Source organism: Amblyomma americanum, chromosome 10, assembly GCF_052857255.1.
Source record: "Amblyomma americanum isolate KBUSLIRL-KWMA chromosome 10, ASM5285725v1, whole genome shotgun sequence".
NCBI classification, from domain to species: domain Eukaryota; kingdom Metazoa; phylum Arthropoda; class Arachnida; order Ixodida; family Ixodidae; genus Amblyomma; species Amblyomma americanum.
In genome coordinates, this window is record NC_135506.1 from 71,154,994 (window position 1) to 71,175,537 (window position 20,544).

At 47.8% G+C, this 20,544-nt stretch overlaps 1 protein-coding gene across 1 annotated transcript in view; it reads right to left on the reverse strand.

The window, feature by feature from the left end:
- Positions 1–507: 507 nt before the first annotated feature.
- Positions 508–20,544, reverse strand: part of LOC144108391 (uncharacterized) — a 37,828-nt gene continuing 17,791 nt past the window's right edge. The window contains exons 6-7 of the mRNA XM_077641638.1: positions 8,369–9,797; positions 508–981 (exon numbers count right to left, since the gene is read on the reverse strand). Of these exons, the coding sequence (XP_077497764.1) occupies positions 658–981; positions 8,369–9,797 (1,753 nt within the window). The 3' untranslated portion in view covers positions 508–657. The remainder of the gene's footprint in view (positions 982–8,368; positions 9,798–20,544) is intronic.

A 20,544-nucleotide genomic window follows, 5' to 3' on the forward strand; every position in this document is an offset into this window, starting at 1 on the left:
GTTTAAGAGCCTCATAAAATTCCTTTCGCATTTGCAGAAACAGAAAAGTGATTGTCGCACCCGTGGATCTGAGACATGGCTGATACCACGCAGACGTACAAATTATATGCTACAGTCGCTCACGCACAAGTTGCCGTGCTTGCTTAACAAATTACTGTCTGCAAATTTTGACTTAAGCGCATGTAATAGAAAAACGACACGTGAAATTTTTTTCTCATCCCAGTTTTTGTGCAGCTAATCGTATTCAATGTATTTTCATTGCCTTTATGTTTTTCGTACTGTATACTTTCTTGTGCTGTGTTTTAATGTGTTTCGAATGTGTTCCGATGAGTCAATTTCTGTGAAAGTGTAACTGAACATGTGTTCAGAATTTTGTGTTGGCTATATGCTGCTGCCTTGTACGGGCATCAGGCACCCTCAAGCTGCCAATGGCAGCGTTTTTGCCTGATGACCCCCAACGAGTCGTTGGAAATAAAGTTTTGAATTTGAATTTGAATTTGAAATATCAATAATATTAGAAATAGCAGAACTAATAAAAGCATCGAGACAGCTTGAAAGCCTTTGCTTCGTACTCCGCGCCTTGGTTCCAGGAGGTCATCCTATCGAGAGTTAACTCTATATGAACTCGGCAGGAGCCCCTGTCCTTTCGGAAGGGGCCTATGTAGAATCTTGTCCGATCGGCGACGAATGACCATGCGCATAACCCATGTGGTTCCGGAGGCCTGTCATGCGCGTGAACTGTCCGTCACAGAGCTGGCAGCAGAACATCTTTTTGCTCGCGTGGAATCGCACGTGACGACGCAGGTTAGACAGGTAGAAGAACTTCTGCGGACAGAGGTGGCATTCGTAAGACTTTCCGACGCTGTGGGTCTTCAGGTGGTCTCGCAGGCTGCCCCTTTGGGAGAAGTCCTTGGGGCACAGGTGACACGAGAAGCGACGCTTCGGAGGCTGCACTTGAACATCAGCAGCTTCATCCTTGACCTGCAGGAAAAACAGATTAATTTCACACTTAGATGACAGAACGAAAATTATAAGGTGCACTTAAGTCTTCTTGCGTGCGGAAATACGAAAGCTGTGTGCGATCCGCCACCTGCGTCATCTGCTGGGCTAGCGCCGTACATTGCGAGGAGGTTTTCAGTGGGCGCCGCATGATGGCGCTACGACTGCACGCCAAGTTCGGAGGAAATTTACCGCGAACGGGGGAAATTTGGCACTCGCTTGACTGCGGCATCTGTAACTGACATGATAATTTCTTACATATCTCGAGGATACGTGTTTAAGAACTATGCATTCACTACACCCGCCTCTATTCAGCATCAAGCGTCGAAGTGTCGTCGTAGTGGCAGAGTGACGACGTCCCCGTCTCCCACGCCGGCGGCGTGGGTTTGATTTCCACCTGGATCCCAATTTTATTTTGCTATTTTAATTAACATACAAGTGCGGACACTTGCGGACAGCCTCTGTCTACAACTTCCGTTCACGACACACTTATAGATAGATAGATCTTTATATCAGACAACAAGGTCTCGGATACAGGGGCAAAAGGCAGATGCACTCTGCCTGACGGGGCCCAAGCACCCGATACAATGCTCAGGACAAGCGGCAAAAGAAAGAAAAAAAAACATAATTATACAAGGTAAAACTGGGAGGAAGGTGCATACTCTTACAATGACATAATTATAAAGTAAATATTTACAAGGCACATCACATTAAGAAAAACATGAAAATTCACAGAGTTGACAGAAAACAGGGACATCAAAAATTTCTGCGTGAAGAACCCTTTAATTATTCGGACGAGAAAGGAGGTAAGCTTTAGCATTTCTCTTGAAAGACTTTTGGGAAACAGATTTCTGAATAATTTCTATGGCCTGTGTATGTTTATTTAGAAGACTGGGAATTAAATATGAAAGCATTTCGGTTCCATAGTTAGTCCTTACGAATGGTACTCTGTAACTGACGGGTCTTAGTTTATAAGGCACGTCACTACTAGAGTTTAATTGAACATATTTAGTGGGATGATGTTTGAAATCGTTGAACACATAAGAAAGCAGTTTCAACTCAAATAATTCATTGACTTTTAGAATAGAATGCTTAGAGAAGTACAAACCTGTATGATCATTGTATGCAAGGTTTTCTACGTATCGTATTGCTTTCTTCTGTAATGTTATCAGCCTCGTGAGGTTAGTTTTCGTTGTAGATCCCCAAACAAGTAAACAATAATGAATATGTGATTGAATTAGGGTATAATATAATTGCCACTTCAGCCATTTCGGAACAAGGTCTCGAAGTTTATGCAATACACATAATGACCTTGGTATTCTGGCATGAATCTTATCAATATGCAGGGTCCAACTCAAGTGTTCTTCAAAGATTATGCCTAAAAATTTGTAGGAAGAAACACGCTCAATTACGCTATTTTTGAATGTAAGCTTAATTTCACTGTTATCAGGCTTGTTACGTGCCTTAAATACAATAAGCTTTGTTTTATTAACATTTAACTCTAGTTTATTTATATTCAACCATAAAGACAATTCTTGTAACCATGCATTTGCCTCAGCCTGAATATTACTAAGACGCATGCCAGAAAAAAATACACTGGTATCATCTGCATATAAAATTATTGTGGGAGTTCGAGGGATGGCTATTATATCATTGATATAAAGAATGAAAAATATTGGACCCAAAATAGACCCTTGTGGAACACCGTATATTAATTGACCAGGTTGTGATTGGTGACCATTCAAACATGTATGCTGCAAGCGACCGGAAAGATAAGTACGGATCAGATTTAAGGCAACTCCTCGAATGCCATAAAACGGCCGCTTAAAAAATAAAATGTCATGTTTACCTGAATCAAATGCCTTCCTGAAATTTAAAAAAAGTCCAACTGTGAACTGTTTGTCATCCATATTAGAAAATATTTTTTCCTTTATACTAAGCAATGCCATTTCTGTTGACTTCTTCTCACGAAATCCAAACTGTTCGTTAACAAAAATTTGTCTGTCGTCAAAGAACTTACACAGACTGATTTTGATCAAATATTCCAGTAGTTTAGAAAACAAAGGGAGTACAGATATAGGTCTGTAGTTGTTTATATTGTCATAAGAGCCACCTTTGTGCAAAACAACCACTCTGGCAATTTTCATACCATCTGGAAAAATACCTTGAACTAACGCGTTGTTACATATATGCTGCAAGGGCAAGCTAATTAGATCGGCAACAGCAGTAATAGGCTCGGCCTTAATTTCATCTGCGCCTGCCGCAGTGGATTTGTCTAGGCTTCTAAGGAATGTGAATACTTCATGTTCACTGCAAGGATTCAAGAATATGGAACTACCAATTGGAGAGGCAATATACTGAGCAATTTCATGATTTCTATCCTGCTTCTGAGATGATTCGCCAGAGGATAGGAAATGAGCATTAAACTTGTCTGCCAAAGCAGCGTCACTGTATTCAACACCATTGAATGTTAATGTGCTGGGAATATGGGTCGTCGCCCTTCCCATGAGGTCGCTCAAACAATCCCATATTTTCTTAGGGCAATTGGAGACTGCTGTAAATTTATTCTGATAATACTGTTTCTTAGCTTTTTTAATATCAGAGCCTAACTTATTTCTAAGTTTTTTATATTCCTTAAGTATGACTGGATCTTTTGATTGGATGAATTTGTCAAAAAGCCTGTCACGGGTTTGAATTCGTCAATATAACTCTCTCGTAACCCACGGCTTTCGAGACTTTTTGTGAGTTTTTCCCACTGTCAAAGGAAATGCGGTGTCATATTTGTTTTTTACTAACTGAAGAAAGATATTGTACGCTATACTAGGATTTAACTCATTGTAAACTTCGCTCCAGCGAGTGATTTCCATCATGGATCTAAGCCTAGCTAAGTTTTCATGATTGAAACTGCGATATACTATCTGGGGAGGTGGTACTTGCTTCCTTTTTCTTATCGCTCGAGGAAAAAAACAGAATATAGGCAGATGGTCGCTCAAATCAAATGTAAGCACACCTGATAGCACACTTGATAACTCATGATTTGTAACACATAAATCTAATAATGAGTCCCTCTCTAAGGTTATTCTTGTTGGTGACTGAATAACATTGGTGCAGAGAAATGCATCAATGGATTCACAAAAGAGACGTCGCGAGGAGCTATTTGTCAAAAGATCAATGTTAAAGTCTCCAACCAAAACAACAGGGATATTTATGATACAAGCATATTCAAGAAGATCACGCACAAATCTGATAAATTCGGCACTTTCACTAGATGGGGGTCGATAAATACAAGCGATCAGTGTTCCATGACATTTTATAGCAACCGATTCGCAGTTGGCATCGACAAGAGAAATATCTGATAAAACTTCATAGTCAAGGTTTTCTTTAACATAAATGCGACGCCACCTCCTCTACGGTTTTCTCTGAACACACCTTCAAACTTGTAGCCACGAAAGAAAATAACATCATTTTGATTTGTGAACCATGTTTCAGTGTACGCTAGTATATCAAATCTATGATTCAGGGAATCCAAAGCTGATTGCATTTCAAAGTGCTTATTTTTTAGACTTCTAATATTCACATGAAAGACTGACATCCTGTCATTTTCGTGAACCAGACAACTGCGCACCGTAGAGTTAAAAGATAAAGCATCGTATTAAAGAGGCTTTGTTTGTGATGCCATAAAAGAAAAATGATAAAAAAAACTGATCAGTAAGACGAAGTAGAGGCGGTGCCTGCTTAGATGATATTTTCCAGGTCAGCAACACACGCGATCCGTATTGCCGTTTCACCCTGGCACTTGCGCACAAAAAGCTTTCCATTACTGTGCCAAGCATATTCGTACTGCTTTTCTGTGGCCCTTGTCTTCATTATCCACATGAGCCTTTTGTTCTGCGCTGTTAAATTGTCAAGAAAGTACACTGTGGATTCAGCTTCCCGCATACTTTGCTTCTTTGCCATCCATTGGTCCTTCGTTACACGTGAGGAAAAGCGAACCAGAACAGCCGGGGTTTTGCCACGTTTAGCGGGCAGTCTATGAAGGCCTTCAACGTCGTGCTCAGTCAACTGAGGAAGCTCTAGGTCCTGGGCTATAGCATTGATTTTTTGGAACAAGTTTTCATTTTTGGTTTGTGCAAGTCCATGTACTTCCAAGTTATTCCGCCTGCTGTATTGTTCCAGACTGTTTATTTGCTGTCGTAGTTCGCAGATTTCCGGGTTAGTGTTCTCTGACTGAATCTGTGCCTCAATCTTTTCAACCCTTTTTGATAAAGTGACAATCTCAGTCGACTGAAGCTGCATTTTGGCCAGCACTTCATCATACTGATCTGAAAGATGCTGAACAGACTTTTCCATACTTTCCACTGTCTCTTTGACCTGGAAAAGGATATCTAACTTCTGTTTGATTTCCGGTAGTTCACAGAGCTTTTTGTTGATTTCCATTAGCATCCTTTCTGTCAGAGACTGCTCATTCTGTACCTTTGTTACAATTTTTGAGCCTCGAGCAGCTGAAACTACGCATGTTTGACACTTCCAATTTTTTTTATCGATATCTGTCATTGCTTTGTGGGCAGTTTTCATCGTATTAGAACAAGCGCCTAAGTGGTAACCGTATCGGCATTCTGAGCAGGTAAGGGACGAGCCCTCTGCTGGAAGTGACTGATTACAAACCAGGCATATATCACAAACAGGATCACCCATAGCACTCGCGATGGAAAAGCATGCGGCACAATAGAAAACAACTACAGCAACAGCACAGACTCAAGCGGCGGCGGCGTTTGGCAGAAGGTTTCTTATGACTTCAATAAGTGAAAGCACACAAACCTGCAAAGCGAAGGATTTTCAGTTACTCTTTGCCGATGTTGCTTCCGCCGCCGCCACCGGTAACTTCCGTCCACGACACTCACGAGCCAAGAAAGGCTTTCACCTTCATATGCGATCATTGCGATGGATGCTGCAGAGCCTGCGTTAGTATTAGTGTTCCCCGAACGAAGCAGCCGCTGCCGCTAACGGGTTCAGACGATGCGAGCGGGTGGCGTGATACAGTCCGCCATGGGACACGCCGTACGCTCTTTCCACTCTCGCCAACTGGTCGCCTCCCACTCTCTCTTCTTCTTCCCTATCCTCCTTTCGCTTTCCTCCTCCTCTGAAGGTATGCACTCTAAACACAAATGCCTCCGCACAGGAGTAAAAAGGGAGTGCGCTAGAGGACAGGTTACTACTACTTTTTTACTCTTTTCTGTTTAGAGTATAGAGGAGGGAGTTCCTCTTCACGTTTTTTTTTCTCTTTAGTTTTTGGGGAAAGGAAATGTCACACTATCTGTCTCACATATCGGCGGACACCTGAACCGCGCCGTATGGGAAGAGTGCCAACCAATGCCTCAGACGGGCGGACGGACAGATGTTTTTTTCCGACATGGATCGTAACTTTAACGCACTGAAAGTTCATAAAACTGCAGCAAGAAAATGGCTAGCTTTATGTAGACGAGAGCGAGGAACCAATTTCACTGATACGTTCTTTCACCACTAACTGCTGCAACATAATAGAAAAGATAGCAGAGTGAGGCGGGCACGTGCAGGCGAGAGGAAGAGGTGTGTATAAGTAGTCGAAGAAGCCATTTGGGATACAAGAATAAAGCCGATTTACACCCAATCACGTGCGGAGAATATTCATTAGAGCATTCCAGACCAAGGCCCACTTGGAAAGTGTTTTCGTTGTCGCACAGCTGAACGTCTCAGGTTCTGGTTAGGAGACAATGCAAGTCTGTAATAGTACCCGCTTTGACAAAAGTAACCGAGCAACGTGGCTGCTCAGAGCAACAAGCCCAAATCAAGACTGTAGTTTGCTTCTCAGTCCCCACTGACCAAAAGGTCTCGAAAGGTGAGGACTGCGTCATCCTTACCTTACACAGGTTTAGAGCGAAATGGCTTCGAAAGCTGGCCCGCTGCACAGTTGAGAAACCTCGTTGCTCGGTTACTTTCGGCAAAGACAGTACAGATATAGCACGTACTGATGTGTGCAGCCTGAATCAAGGCCTCCCGCCAATGCCATTTGGTTTGCGGCTTCAGCGCCCCTGATAACGAAAAGCTCTTGTGTCTCGAAAACGAGAGGTCTGCTTCTGATGCAGATAATTAGAGCTTCAGGGGCGATATAATCTCACTAAGGGTTGTGAAAAAAACTATTTGACCTGAACACGTTGACCCAGGCTTTACATAATACAAGTTTCTCTGGTTATCACAGAGAAACTTTTATATTACATGTTACTGTATATACGTTTAACAGTAAGTGCTCGGAAAAAAGGGTTTGAGGAGGTCCACATTTTAATCCAAGAAAAAGGATACGTCCGAAGTTTACTCATGCCGAGAAAAGTATAGTGCAGAAGATTTTGGTTATACAGAAGACATGGGCTCTATATATGCAACATGAAGGCACCAACGGAGACCAAACACTAACACTGCACTTGTCCTGCTACCTAGTTACGCGCGTGTTTTGGCTTGCACGGGTACAACCTCAAGGTCAGGGATTTAACCAGAACCACTTCGCACCACGAGAACCAAGGCCGTACCGTGCGACCTGATCCTTCCGCCTCGACCATATGGGCGTCTTGCGCAGGCATAACCTTTGAAACTTTAATGCAGCTCTAAATGTGCTAGACCTGAGGCGAAGCTTTTACTCTTTTATTTCCGGGACGAACAACTTGCCTGCTCTACTTTTCGAAACTTATAAAGGGCACGCAATACATGTATATACACTTAATAAATACAAAATTGAAAAGGACAGTTAAGCTAGGGTATGACGCGATAGCGTAGTGGGTTAGGCTTTCCATTCTTAGCGCATACAACGTTGTCAACGCCAACGCCAATCAACCTTGGAAACGCCGTCGGCCTATTGCTCTAGTGCGGCGTTTCTGCCGCAGCATTGTCAACACCAACGCATCTAGGGTACATCTCTTTCTCTCACCACTCCACGTACCTCAAAGCGCGATTGAGTTGTCCACTGACCCATGGAGCCAGTTGTGCGTCTTTCCGGTCCTCAAACCACAAATTACCATGATACGATTTTTGTTTTACGCAGCCCCCGATTACAGCTCACCGGTTCAAATCCCAGCCGCGAGATAGACTCAACTTCACTAGCAAGTTTATGCTGCACGAAATGCTGAATCGTATGGCACCGGAACATTCTGCGGATTATTATTACGTAGCAGCTGATTACATCCGACACGTGGTGCCGACTACGCTTACGGCTTTTCGAGCGAAAGAGGTGTACACGTGGTCCTGTAATATCGTAAACGTTCTAGTCTGTCAGGTTTCAAACAGCCCCAAAGCACATTCAAAGATTACAGATGAGAAATTGGCATTTGGTACGTCATCCTACCTGCGCGGTGTCCGAGTCTTCAGGGCAGATTTCGCCGGCTGTTCCGGCCAAGGCTTGGCGTGATAGGGGGTCAGGGCTCGTCGCACCGCTGCTTCCACCCGCTGCGAACTCGGGACAGGCTGTTACTGGGACGGTCTTGGCATGGTTTATACTATGAATGTCTTCGCTTACAGAAGGCTCGTTAGAAACGGCAAAGTCGATTTGTTCCTCTTGAGCGACATGGCCTCTTAGGTGCTCGTCAAGCGCAACCTGCTCGAGAAACGTGCGATGACATAAGTTGCACTTGTACGGCGGTGCTTTCATCTTGTGGACCCAGCGGTGGCCGTTCAGCGAGTTCTTGTGCGGAAAGCCGCGCAAGCAGATGTTGCAGCGGTATGGTTTGGCGGCGCAGTGAGTCGCGATGTGGCTTCCGAAGGTCGACTTGTGGTTGAAGCTGGCAGAGCACACCGGACATGAAAGGAGAGGTGGTGAGGGCTTTCTTGAAACTGGAGGTCGCACTGGTCTACGTGTCTGACATCCAGAGGCTGTCTTTTTCAGCACGTGCTCCTCTTGTACGTGTCGACGAAGGTCGCATATCCTGGCGAATGGGCATGAGCAGAATTGGCATTGAAACTGCTTGCCTACGGCACCTTCGCTATCAGGACGACGTAGAGTGACCTCAGAGGACCTCTCGGTCACCTTTCCGGGCGTGTTCGAATGACGAGCCATATCTTTGCCTTGTGGCAGTGGTATATATCCTGTAAAACACACATCACGCTCCGTCTCCGACTGGACATTCTCGGCCACATTTATCACTTCTTCGGAGGAACGGTCCATCTCATGTTTCACCGTAGACATATTACGCGGACATTCCTTGGAAACCGGTGAGTCCTCGCACGTCCGGTCAGAGTTTTCATCAACTTCATCCGGATGACTCCCGATCAGCAGTACATTTTCAGATTCCACAAAGAGGTAGCCATTCTCGTCAACGTGGCCACGACCGCTTGTGTCGAATGCTCGGGCCAAGGGCCCTATGGTACGAGGAGGGGCCTGGTTTTCGGAAATGGCTGTCGCCTCGCCACACTCTTCAATAGTGAGAACGCACCTTCGGCCCGTATCGTCCTCCGAGCTGTCCAGAGAGGGACGAACTGGAGAATCTGTCAAAACTGTCCCTTTCGTCGCTGAAGATTCATGTCTCCCGTGCTCTCCGCGAAGCTTCTCGTTGAAGAGAGGCAGCGATTCGTCAGCTTGATGAAGCTGTCGCACGTGTCGCTTGAGCGAGGGAATGCAAGTGAAAACGCAGGGGCAGTGGGAGCACTGGAGCATGCTTTGTTCGTCATGACTTCGCAGATGGCGCTGCCGGTGCCACTTGGTAGAATATCCTTTGTGGCAGATCTCGCACACGTACGGCTTCTCTCCGGTGTGCGCTCGGAGGTGGACCTTCAGCATGCTTGGCAGTTTGAAATGTTTGGAGCAAAGCTGGCATGCGTAGCCTTTCCTTGAACCCTGATCTATGGGTTTGGTTTCTTCTCTCGCGGGGTCATTGTCAGAATGAACATGCAGTTGATCGCTTTCAAGATTCGTGCCCTCACTTTGAATGCGCGAAATATCGCACGTATCACTGTCTACGGACGTAGATTGGTCGCAGTCGTGGTTCTCCTCCTGTAATGTATTTCCCTCTTCGCGTTTCTGCGGTTGATTCATATTTGCAATAAACTGTTGCGCTTTCGTTGACATGCTGATTTCGCTTCAAAGAAAGCAAAGTATATGTAACCTGAAGGATTTCGCTAATCCCTTCTTATCTTCGCTTTCTTCTATCTCTCGTTTCTTGGTACCTAAGGTGAGAAATAAATGCATACGTTTCACATTAGTTAACGCCACGTTGAGTGACGCATAGTGTGCTGTTAAAACATCGCCTCTTTTTCTAAAAAAAATAATGTGCATTAGCTCAGAGAATTCAGGATATACAAAGCGAAAGATATCGGAATTCACTGTGTTCATTGGCGTTGTCGTTGACAATGTTCTAGACGGCGATGGCTTTGAGCAAAAGAAGGGCGCATAACTGGCTCCCTGGATATGTGGACTCCTCATTTGTGCTTTCATTCGTAATGAGAGAGAGAGAGAGATGTGGAATGAATGAATTAGCGCTGACAGCGTTGTGGCTGACATGCGGCACTGCAGCAATACCTAGGCCGCAGCGTTCAGTTGGTGATCAACCTCTCGCGATGAACCATTACTTGCAGTCGACATCGGAGGATGACAGGGAGGGCGCGCTGCCTATCCAGTGTGCGGAACGCAATCACAGCAGGCTTTTAACACCAACGCCACGTGCATGAAAGCGAGATTGAGGTCTCCACTGACCCACGGAGGTGGTTGTGCGCCTTTACTTTCGTGAAAATGAACAGCCTTTTCAAAGTTGTCAACGCTAATCAATTCTATGAACGCCGTTAGCTCACTTGTTTTGTTTGGCTTTTGAGGAAAGGAAATGGCACAGTAACCGTCTCACATATCTCGGTGGACACCCGAACCGTGCCGTAAAGTAAGGGATAAAGGAGGGAGGGAAAGAAGAGAGAGAAAACTGACAACTGAAAGTTGCATTTTGAGGAAAGGCGCGGCGCTGCGCAGTGGTGGTACACCTGTTGCTCGGTGTGACTGGGGAGCGAGAGAGAGAGAAAAGGCGACGGAGTCGGCGGCGGCCACCTGCGCCGTGCGTGACGTCACTCGTGCTCCGACATACGCGGGCTCGCGCGAAGCGCGGTGTTCACTTGTAGCGCGGTGTTCACAGCGTAGTGAAGCTTTTCGCTTCAAAATACCTCTTTCTTTCCTCCTACTCTCACTCTCCTCTCAAAGTTCCTTCATGGTTTATGATTATGGCGGTTTAACGCCCCGAAGCGACTCAGGCTATGACGAACGCCGTAGTGGAGGGCTCCGGAATTATTTCGACCACCTGGGGATCATTAACGTGCACTGACATCGCCCAGCACACGGGCGCCTTAGCGTTTCGCCTCCATCGAAACGCTGCCGCCGCGGTGCGGTTCGAACCAGTGTACACCGGACCAGTAGCCGTGCGTCTAAGAGCCACCGCGGCGGGTAAGAGAGAAAGCGCCATGTTTGCAATTTCGCGTTTTAAGAGTTAGAACCCGACTGCGGCGGCCGCATTTCGATGGAGGCGAAACGCTAAGGCGCCCGTGTGCTGTTCGATGTCAGTGCACGTTAATGATCCCCAGGTGGTCGAAATTATTCCGGAGCCCTCCACTACGGCACCTCTTTCTTCCATGCTTCTCTTAGTCCCTCTATCCTTTCACTTACGGCGCAGTTCCGGTTTCAGCCAATACGTGAGACAGATACTCCGCCGATTCCTTTCCCCAAAAACCAATTTAATTAATTTAATCGATACCCCACAGGACGCGACGCTGTCGCTTCTTCCAACGGAAGGCTCACAGCCACATCGGCGCACGAACGCCTGCTTACTTAGCTCAAGCTATGGCAGACTGCGAGAAAGGCCATCATACTGCAGGGCTCATGTGCACTACAACTGAAGGAGAAACTCCGTAGCTGTAGGGCAAAGGAGAACTAGTTCGTAGGGCACAGTGTTCCGCAGCGTGAAGCGCGACACGTTCTTTGCACGATTCGAACGGCGCATGCCCAAAGAGCACACGGACGAAAAACTCGGAGGGGGGCCCAGGGCATCTAGGGAACCCATCCTGGCCCCGCGTTTGGCACAGCTATATATATATACACATACTGGCACAGAAACAACCATCTCCTTTTCAGGTGACAATCGCATGGCAAGTTTTCCGGTTCTTCAGAAATTAACTGTGACGAAAACGCTATTTCAAGAGAGATAAAGCGTACCGACTCACCAGCAGCGACAACAGGGTAATAACTTCTTCTTTACTGTTGCATGCAGCTAGAGTGATAGCGTGATGATGATGAAAGCAATGAACAAGTTTCCTGGAAGGAGCAGCACCACAATCATGGCTACGGCGGCGCAGATGTGTTGGCTGTTTTTTTTTCCATAAAGTAATTCAGTGACGGGCATCACTCCGTCGGAATTCATCGAAAAGAGCATGGAGAAATAAAATATGGTCTAAAGCCGTGTAAGGGAAGGAGTCATTGAATTTTGCACGTGGAACACGACTCTCGGCCGCTTGTGGCGCTGCAGTTTCCTTTGCAAAGAGAGGTCGGAGTAACCGGTTTCGAACACGACCGTGGCGGCCGCGTTTCGATGGAGAAAATTGAAATTTGGTTTTGTGGGGAAAGTAAATGGCGCAGTATCTGTCTCACATATCGGCGTACAGCTGAACCGTGCTGTAAGGGAAGGGATAAAGTGCAAGAAGAAAGGGGTGCCGTAGTGGAGGGTTATTAAGGGGATTCTGGGTTCATTTTCAAAAGTGAAAGGTTTACCACCCTCCGTAGCTTCGTCGTGTGCGCCGTATGTGCGCGTTTGACCTTGAGCCGAGAAGAATCCACGTGACAGCTGTGACGTTACACAGCCGCCGCCGGAACCGAACGCTCGCCTCTGTTTCTATATGCCGTTGGCGTTCATTGGCGTAGGTGTTGACAACGTTCTCGGTGATTTTGAGGAAAGGAAGGCCCATAACTGGCTCTCTGAGTCAGTGGACGCCTCAATCGCACTTTGAGGTACGTGGCGGTAGTGAGAGACAACGAGAGAGAGAGAGAGATGTGGCTGCATGCATTAGCGCTGACCGTGTTGTGGCAGACACGCGGCACTGCAGCAATGCGCTACAGCGTTCATGGGGCGCCCAACCTATAGCGATGAGCCATTAACTGCCACCTGCCGGCGTGAGCGCGCGGCCTATGCAGTGTGCAGAACGTACTCAACGTTATAGACGCCAGGCCGCGTCTAGTTTCCCGGGCTTTCGCTCTCTAGCCAGGTTCAGCAGTAGTTTAACCGCGGCTAATTTTTACCGCGGGAACTCGATCTGCACGCTTGCGGAAATAAGGAGGGACCGCCTTTCGCCCCTCCGCACTCCCACTCCGCGGATGCAGCGTTCCCGCTCGCTAACCGCGCAGGGGTTCGTGCTCGGGAAACAAAGGGAGGGGATGACAAAGCGTTAACACTCATATGCTATTTATTACACTAGCAATTAATACACAGAGCGGGCCAGATAGCTACAAAACATCAACGAGGCATTCCTCGGAAGTAGAAGGCAACGTAAGAAGGACTTCCGACTTACCGGCTGGGGCAGGGGTAGAGTGTACTAAAATGTTTTGAGTGGCGCGAACAGCCGCCGCGGAGAGGGCCGCTGAGCGTGGAAGTTGGTGGTGGCGCTGCAGTCAACCGCACTTGAATGCGTCTTCGCGATCAGCCTGCCACGCACGCAAGTGGCTGCGTTATACCCTCGTGATGTTCAAATTAATGCATCGTTCCTCTAAAATAAAATGAATTATGCAAATGCTCTGTGACCTCACGCACCGCTTAAAAAGCCCCAAAACAATGCGTAGCAGTAAGAGAAATGTCTGGAAATTTACAGAGGAGCCCCCTCCCCAGTGTACATCCGCGATCTTGTTTAGTTTGCACGACGCTGCGGCCCGGAATTACGTAACAGCCTAGCGGAATGCAGTGACTGCGATGTTGTTGCCTTAATGGACATTTTTAGTTTCACGTACGTAGAGCTCTTACGGGTGACCAGTGCGCATGCGCAAAACGCAAGGGGTATGCGCGAATCTCACGTACGTACGTGAGAGTCGGATTTTTACGTTGCGGTCTTTTCGTTGCTTGCGGACGTAGCGTTGACAAACATGGCGGCGCCCTGCCCACCGCTTCACAGCGATAACTGCTTCTTCGCTGATCCCTCGACGTGATATCGTGTTCTAAACTGTTATATTCGCCATCGATTTGTCCATTCTTACCTTCGCATAAAGTTTCAAGCGACAAATAGCTTTTGTTTTTCAGATATAAGGGCGAGTTCCCGGCTGTTCAGCCTAACGAAGCAGCGCTCCTACGCAGTTCGACTTGCTTGGCTTTGACTCGTCTTGTCTTAGAGTTGCTACAGCAGTGTCTTCATCTGTCAGTAGATGGCGCTAGGATGAAAGCGCGGCGGCTGTCGCGTACGTGCAACTAAAAGGGTTTGAAACGACATGCGCGTATGCTACGTAGACTTCACACGTTTGCGTACGTGAACTCTGTACGTACGTGAAACTAAAACTCTGTAATGACATGGCACACACCCACGACGGGGAATAAGCCAGTGTGAGGCGGATCTCCACCACCTGTTGTGGGACGGCCCTGCGCTGAAGCCGACGAGAATTCGGCACCTGGCTGTAGTGGGACTCTCACCGGACAATCCGGATTGCTATATTGCCTGGACACAGGGTCCATATCATCGTTCACTTCTTGATTTCATCAAATCAATCCACCTTTTTTCATTTATTTAAGCATCGTACTCATCTCTCACTTCATAGTTTTTATGCCCTGAGGCAATAAACATCGCTTCAAAAAAAAGAAGCCAGGGCTCGGCGAGGAGCGTGCCGCGGTCGCATGGGACACTTTCGTGGTCGTCTTTTAATGCACGCGGTTCTAAACTTTAGAAGGTCGAGCTAGTGGCAGCATCAGTGCAAGTAGAGCCTTTGTAAAAAAATTAGAGCCAATGGGTTTCGCTTCCGAGACACACTGCATAGCTCCTAATGCATTTCCAGCGTTCCATATCTCCTGAAGGTAAGATTTTTGGTCGCGTTACCTCGAATGGGCTGAACGCACAAAAGTGCTACAGGAGCCCCACTATACGTCCTAGAAGCAAACCCCGTGAGCTCTGAGATTTTGACAAAGGCTGTGCCTAGTAAAAATGCAGTTCTAGTTCATGTATCTAGTACCAACTTTCCACGAACTTGAGAGATGCGCCAAAAATAGGTCAGGCAAACTGTGCACGGCAACCCAGTCTTAAGGCAGCAGTAGCTGCCGCCCGCTCTCCGCCCCCCCCTCCCCCCACTTAAAAATATACACGAATATGCATGACACAACTAATTTTATTTACATATACTGTGCCCCAAAGAATCCTCAACAAAATCTTCCATCTCAATTTTCTGCACACCGCTCAACTTTAAATGCTGCTGTGCTTTCCTTCGGGCGAAGTCACGACAGTTGTTGAGATCTTTGACAAAAAAATGCATTCTGGTCACAAGATAAAACCCAGTCAAATTTAAGGCGAACTCCTTGAAGTGCTGATCGCATCCAATACGGTTCATGCCTGTATTGTTCAGAACAGCAAGCACAACTGTGATGCTGTCGTGATGCAATTCTCCAGAGCTAGAACGACCTGTTAAACGTCCTCAAGCTGACTGATAACCTTCAAGAGGCCCAATGCGGGGTAGAGCGAGCCACCAAAATCGCATGCTTTTGTAAGTGTGGCAGCATTCAAATGTTTGCCATCGGGAGCTGGTAACAAGCTGATCCATGCACACACGACATTTCGTTCTCAAGATACGCCTTCATGCAACATACCCTGCAATATAGCAAGTAAGCCTTGAGTCACTCCTCAGATTGTTATAAGAATGTTCTGTCATAGGTTCTTTGTTGTTAATAGCACTTCCTGCTTCATCAAGAATGCCCATTTTTATTAGCATATCAAGACGTTTCTGCTGCTGGTGAGAACCTTCCGCCTGGTCCTTGCCTGACAGAAGCGAGCTAAGCACAACCTCAGGAACATTTGACCCAGCGACGCTCTTTGCCAGATTGTAATAATTGAGGCACTTGATGGTTATTAGGAATTGCTGTGGTCTTGGGTGGACCAGTTCGCGCATATCCTGTCTTGCACCCTGACGCATAGCTGTGATTTAGGGCAGGCATCACAGGCGAAGAGCAGGCCAGCAGAGATTTCTCGATAGCAAGAACTGCCAGAAGCAAGCACAACGACCATTCCCAGCAAGCAAGGCTCTTCAAGTGCGGGCGACGACAGCGCCGCCGCAACTTTCGACACAAGCGGAGGCCGCGGCTAACAATAGGACCGTTCTCAACTCCTTCCACTCAAAACATTCCCGTACACTCTAGCAGGGGCGTGACTTTTGAAGTATCGGCGGCGAACATTTGTATGCGCCGACAATGGCGGCCGGGTTTTCCCGTGAGCGCCGCATTCTTGGGGCAAAGCGATCCCCGAGCATTTCCTGGTGAAGGTGACGAGAGCGCGCGTTTGCTGCGCTCGCTTCGCTGCCTTGAACCAGAAGTCCAGCGGCAAGGCACGACGGATCTCCGTGCGCCTGCCGCGGAAGGCGATGAGAGCGTGCGGCTGCAACCGCTCGTGACGCTGGCCGGATCCCGAAGAGACCCTCTCCGGTTCCGCAGAAGTCTGCGTAACCTACGAGGTGGCGCTCCCGTCGCTGCATCCGCTTTTTTCCATGAGAGAGACTTCCTTCCTCGCCCAGCCGGTGCTGTCCTGACGCACGGTGGTGAAAATGGGCCGCGTCGACATGGAAACAGGTTCTCCACACTCTCCGAGCATTCTTAGAAACTTTTAATTATTGTCGTATGCAGCTGATTTTCCAATCAAATTTAATTAAACGTTCCGGCTCCCGCCTTTTTTTTAATTCACCTCTGAAAAGGGAAGCAGTCAGCCAACGCTTGGAGTGCCTCTTTCAGCCAGCCAACCGGGTGGCGGCTTGCCGCTCTGCCATCGGCGGAGTGATACGTAGCGGTCGACAAAGCAAAGAGTCCGCGGGTGTTTCTATTTCCGTGGGCCTAGCTAGTGGCTATGGAGTCGGCGACTGAAACTATTTATTGACGGAAACTTAAAAAAACACGAAAGCGAAGCCGCCTTACGACTGGCTAAAAGGAACTCCACGTGTTGGTTGACTCCTCTTTTCGCAGGTGAGTTCAAGAAAAAAAAGGCTGGAGCCGGAACGCTTAAACCAGCCGCGCTGGATCAGTGGTTAGTTAGCGCGTTCGGCTACTGCTCCGGATTTCGCGGGTTCGAGAACGACCGAGGCGGCCGCGTTTCGATGGAGGCGAAACGCAAAGGCGTGCGTGTGCTTTGCGATGTCCGTGCACGTTAAAGATCCCCAGGTTGTCGTAATTAATCCGGAGCCTTCCACTACGGCACCTCTTACTTCCTTTCTTCTCTCAGTCCCTCTTTTAATCCCCTCTCTTACGGCGCGGTTCAGGTGTCCGCCGAGCTATGAGACAGATACTGCACCATTTCCTTAATAATAATAATAATAATAATAATAATAATAATAATAATAATAATAATAATAATAATAATAACTGGTTTTTGGAGAAAGGAATTGCCGCAGTATCGGTCCCATATATCGGCAGACATCTGAAACGCGTCGTAAGGGAAGGGATAAAGGAGGGAGTGAAAGAAGAAAGGAAGAAAGAGGTGCCGTAGTGGAGGGCTGCGGGATAATTTCGACCACCTGGGGATCTTTAATGTGCATTGACACCGCACAGCAGAGGAGCGCCTTATAGTTTCGGCTCCATCGAAACGCAGCCGCCGCGGTCGCGTTGGAACCCGGGAACTCCGGATCAGTAGCCGAGCGCCCTAATCAGGAGTTCCCGGGTTCGAACCCGACCACGGTGGCAGCGTTTTTATGGAGGCAAAACGCTAAAGCGCTCCTGTGCTGTGCGATGTCAGTGCACGTTTAAGATTTGCTTACCTCAAAAGGATTTCCTTACCATTTCCTTACCGCAAAAGCAAATCGAAATTTTTTAACGCTTAATCCAATTTAATACAAAAATAGTCCGCACTGGACAATAATTCAAAGTTTCTACGTACGCTCACAGCGTGTAGATAGAGTTCCCGCGGTAAAAAGACGCTTTCAGATTCCTCTTCAATACACCTTTAAGATTGTGTAAACTCTCACCTCTCCCTCCTTATGGCTCTGTGTATTCCAAATGCTATGAACTACCCTTTTCCTTTGCTTCCACAACCCTCTGCGGAGTAGGAGGTGCCACCCGACAAGTCCTCCATCGAAATGCGGCCCTCGAGCCCGAGAGGGGGTTCAAACCCGGCCGTGGTTGCCCCATTTGAATGGAGGCGAAATGTAAGGCGCCCGTGTACTGTGCGATGTCGGTGCTACAGTGACGACTGAATGCACGCTAGGGACTCCAGGTGGACGAAAGTTATCCACAGCCCTCCACTGCGGCCGTTCATAATATTTTCGTAATATAATATTTCTTAGTGTGCCAGCACTAAAACCCCGGATCTCAGATTTCGATCATATTTTTCTCTCCTAAGCCTCTCGCACACGGCTCACCTGCCACAGTGGGCAGGTGGTGACGTGCCCACCGTGTCACCTGCCAGCAGGCGTTGTGGCCAACTCTATGGCCCCGATGCAGTTAGAACCCACGGCGGCGCGAACAGACCAACTTCGCTGGCCACTGCATTAGACCACTACGACATCGCCGCTGGCGAACATCCCGCGTGTTCAACTGCCAGCCTCTCACGCTGTGTTCTGCATGTCTTCAATTTACATCCGTGCGGAATGGATCCAGAACACAGTTTTCGCCGTGCCCTCTTCAACCGAGCCTTGAAATCAACTGTAGTCAAAATCAAAGTGCGAGCGCACCCTATTCGCATGCGGCCTAACAGGATAAATAGCCTGTCATCTTCTCTCGCGTCGCAGAAAATTCGGCGTCGTTGACCGTGGGCGAAAAATGTATACGAAAAGCCCCCAGAGAAGCACCTTCCCATAGGAGACAGGTGGGCACGTAGTTCACGTGACGTTGTGGCGTCATCACAACCTGCCCACCGGGTTGTAAGCAAACGGCACCCCGTGACAGGAGACCGTTAAATTAATTACATGTCGCCAGAGGTTGCTCGGTCGCACAAACCCCACCGCTGGCAGCACTTGCCACCTCAGGGCAGTGGCGCATCGCTTAACCGCTGCACCACTAAGCCAGGAGGAGCACGAGGGCTCGCAGGAACCTTTGAACGTTAAGTACAGAATGATGAACTCTGCATTTATGGCCATTACCCATTAAAGCTACCGCGTCATACACTTAAGGCGGAGCTTAACTTCCCCTTCAATTTATTCTTTTTTGATTGCCATTCTCTATCTGTTGCTGTCTACAAACTAGGCTGCTCAGAACCCGGTGGTAATGTGATGATGTCGCAAGGCCACATGACCTCTTTCGCCCTAATAAGGGTGACCCATCAAGGCTGGTTGCGATGAATGCACAAAGTGACATGATCTTTGCAGACCAATCAGCGAATTTCGTCTCGAGCATCGGCGGGGTTTTCCTGTGACAACTCTAATGCTATCGCCATAATGAAATGGAGGGGTGCACTTCGTTGACCTGAAGTGCGGTGAGGCGAAAGCCTTTAACGCGGCGTTGCTGCTTGTGTCGCTGATGTGTGGTGAATATGTTGATTAAAGAGTACACAATTGTTCGCTTCACGGCACTTTCGCTGACGTTCATTCGCGCGTGCAAGCTTGGTTGGTGGAGACACAGGAGCGCATTTAGGCGCCATCCTTCCAGATCGGTGTTCAGGAGGCATGTGGCAAGATTGCCTGGAGAGCGCTCCTCTTGAACGGTGGTATCGCCACTCAATGACTTCACACGCATGCGCAGCAGACTGAAGTGCAGGTGCATTGTCTGCTGAGGCCTTGCACATGCGCAGTGAATTATCTTATACTGAGTTCCCAGTTGCGACATACTACACTAACCACTAGTATTAGTAATTACTAATTTGCTGGATAACTATTGACTAACTAATTACTATTTAACTATAACCATGTCTGCTTACGTGGAGGAATGCGAAAGCATGTGTTTTGGGGAAAGGACACAGGAGCTCTTAGATCTCGAAATCTCGGTGGACACCTCAAACACGTGTGACTGACAGCTGTGGTGTGACACTTTTCTGAGGAGGAGGAGGTAAACTTTATTTAAGAAAAGGTCTTTGGCGCGGGTTGGGGTGACGTTCCCCTCCCCGCGGTGGGCACCTCTTCTAGGCCGGACGCCAGGTGGCCGACCGACGATGTCGTCCGGCGACCTCTTCGGCCCGCTCCGTGACTCGGAGTTGAACCTCCGGGTCCGAGCTGAGCAGCGCGGCCTCCCACTGCGATTGGGTGGAGAGCTGCAGACTGTTCGATGGCTTGTCTTGAGGACATGAGTATAGGATGTGGGGTGTGTCTGCCTTATGGTGCCCACAGAGAGAACAGATGGAGCTGAACTGCTCTGGGAACCATACGGAGTACATGTACGGATTAAAGAAAGTGTTTGTTTGGAGCTGCCGCAA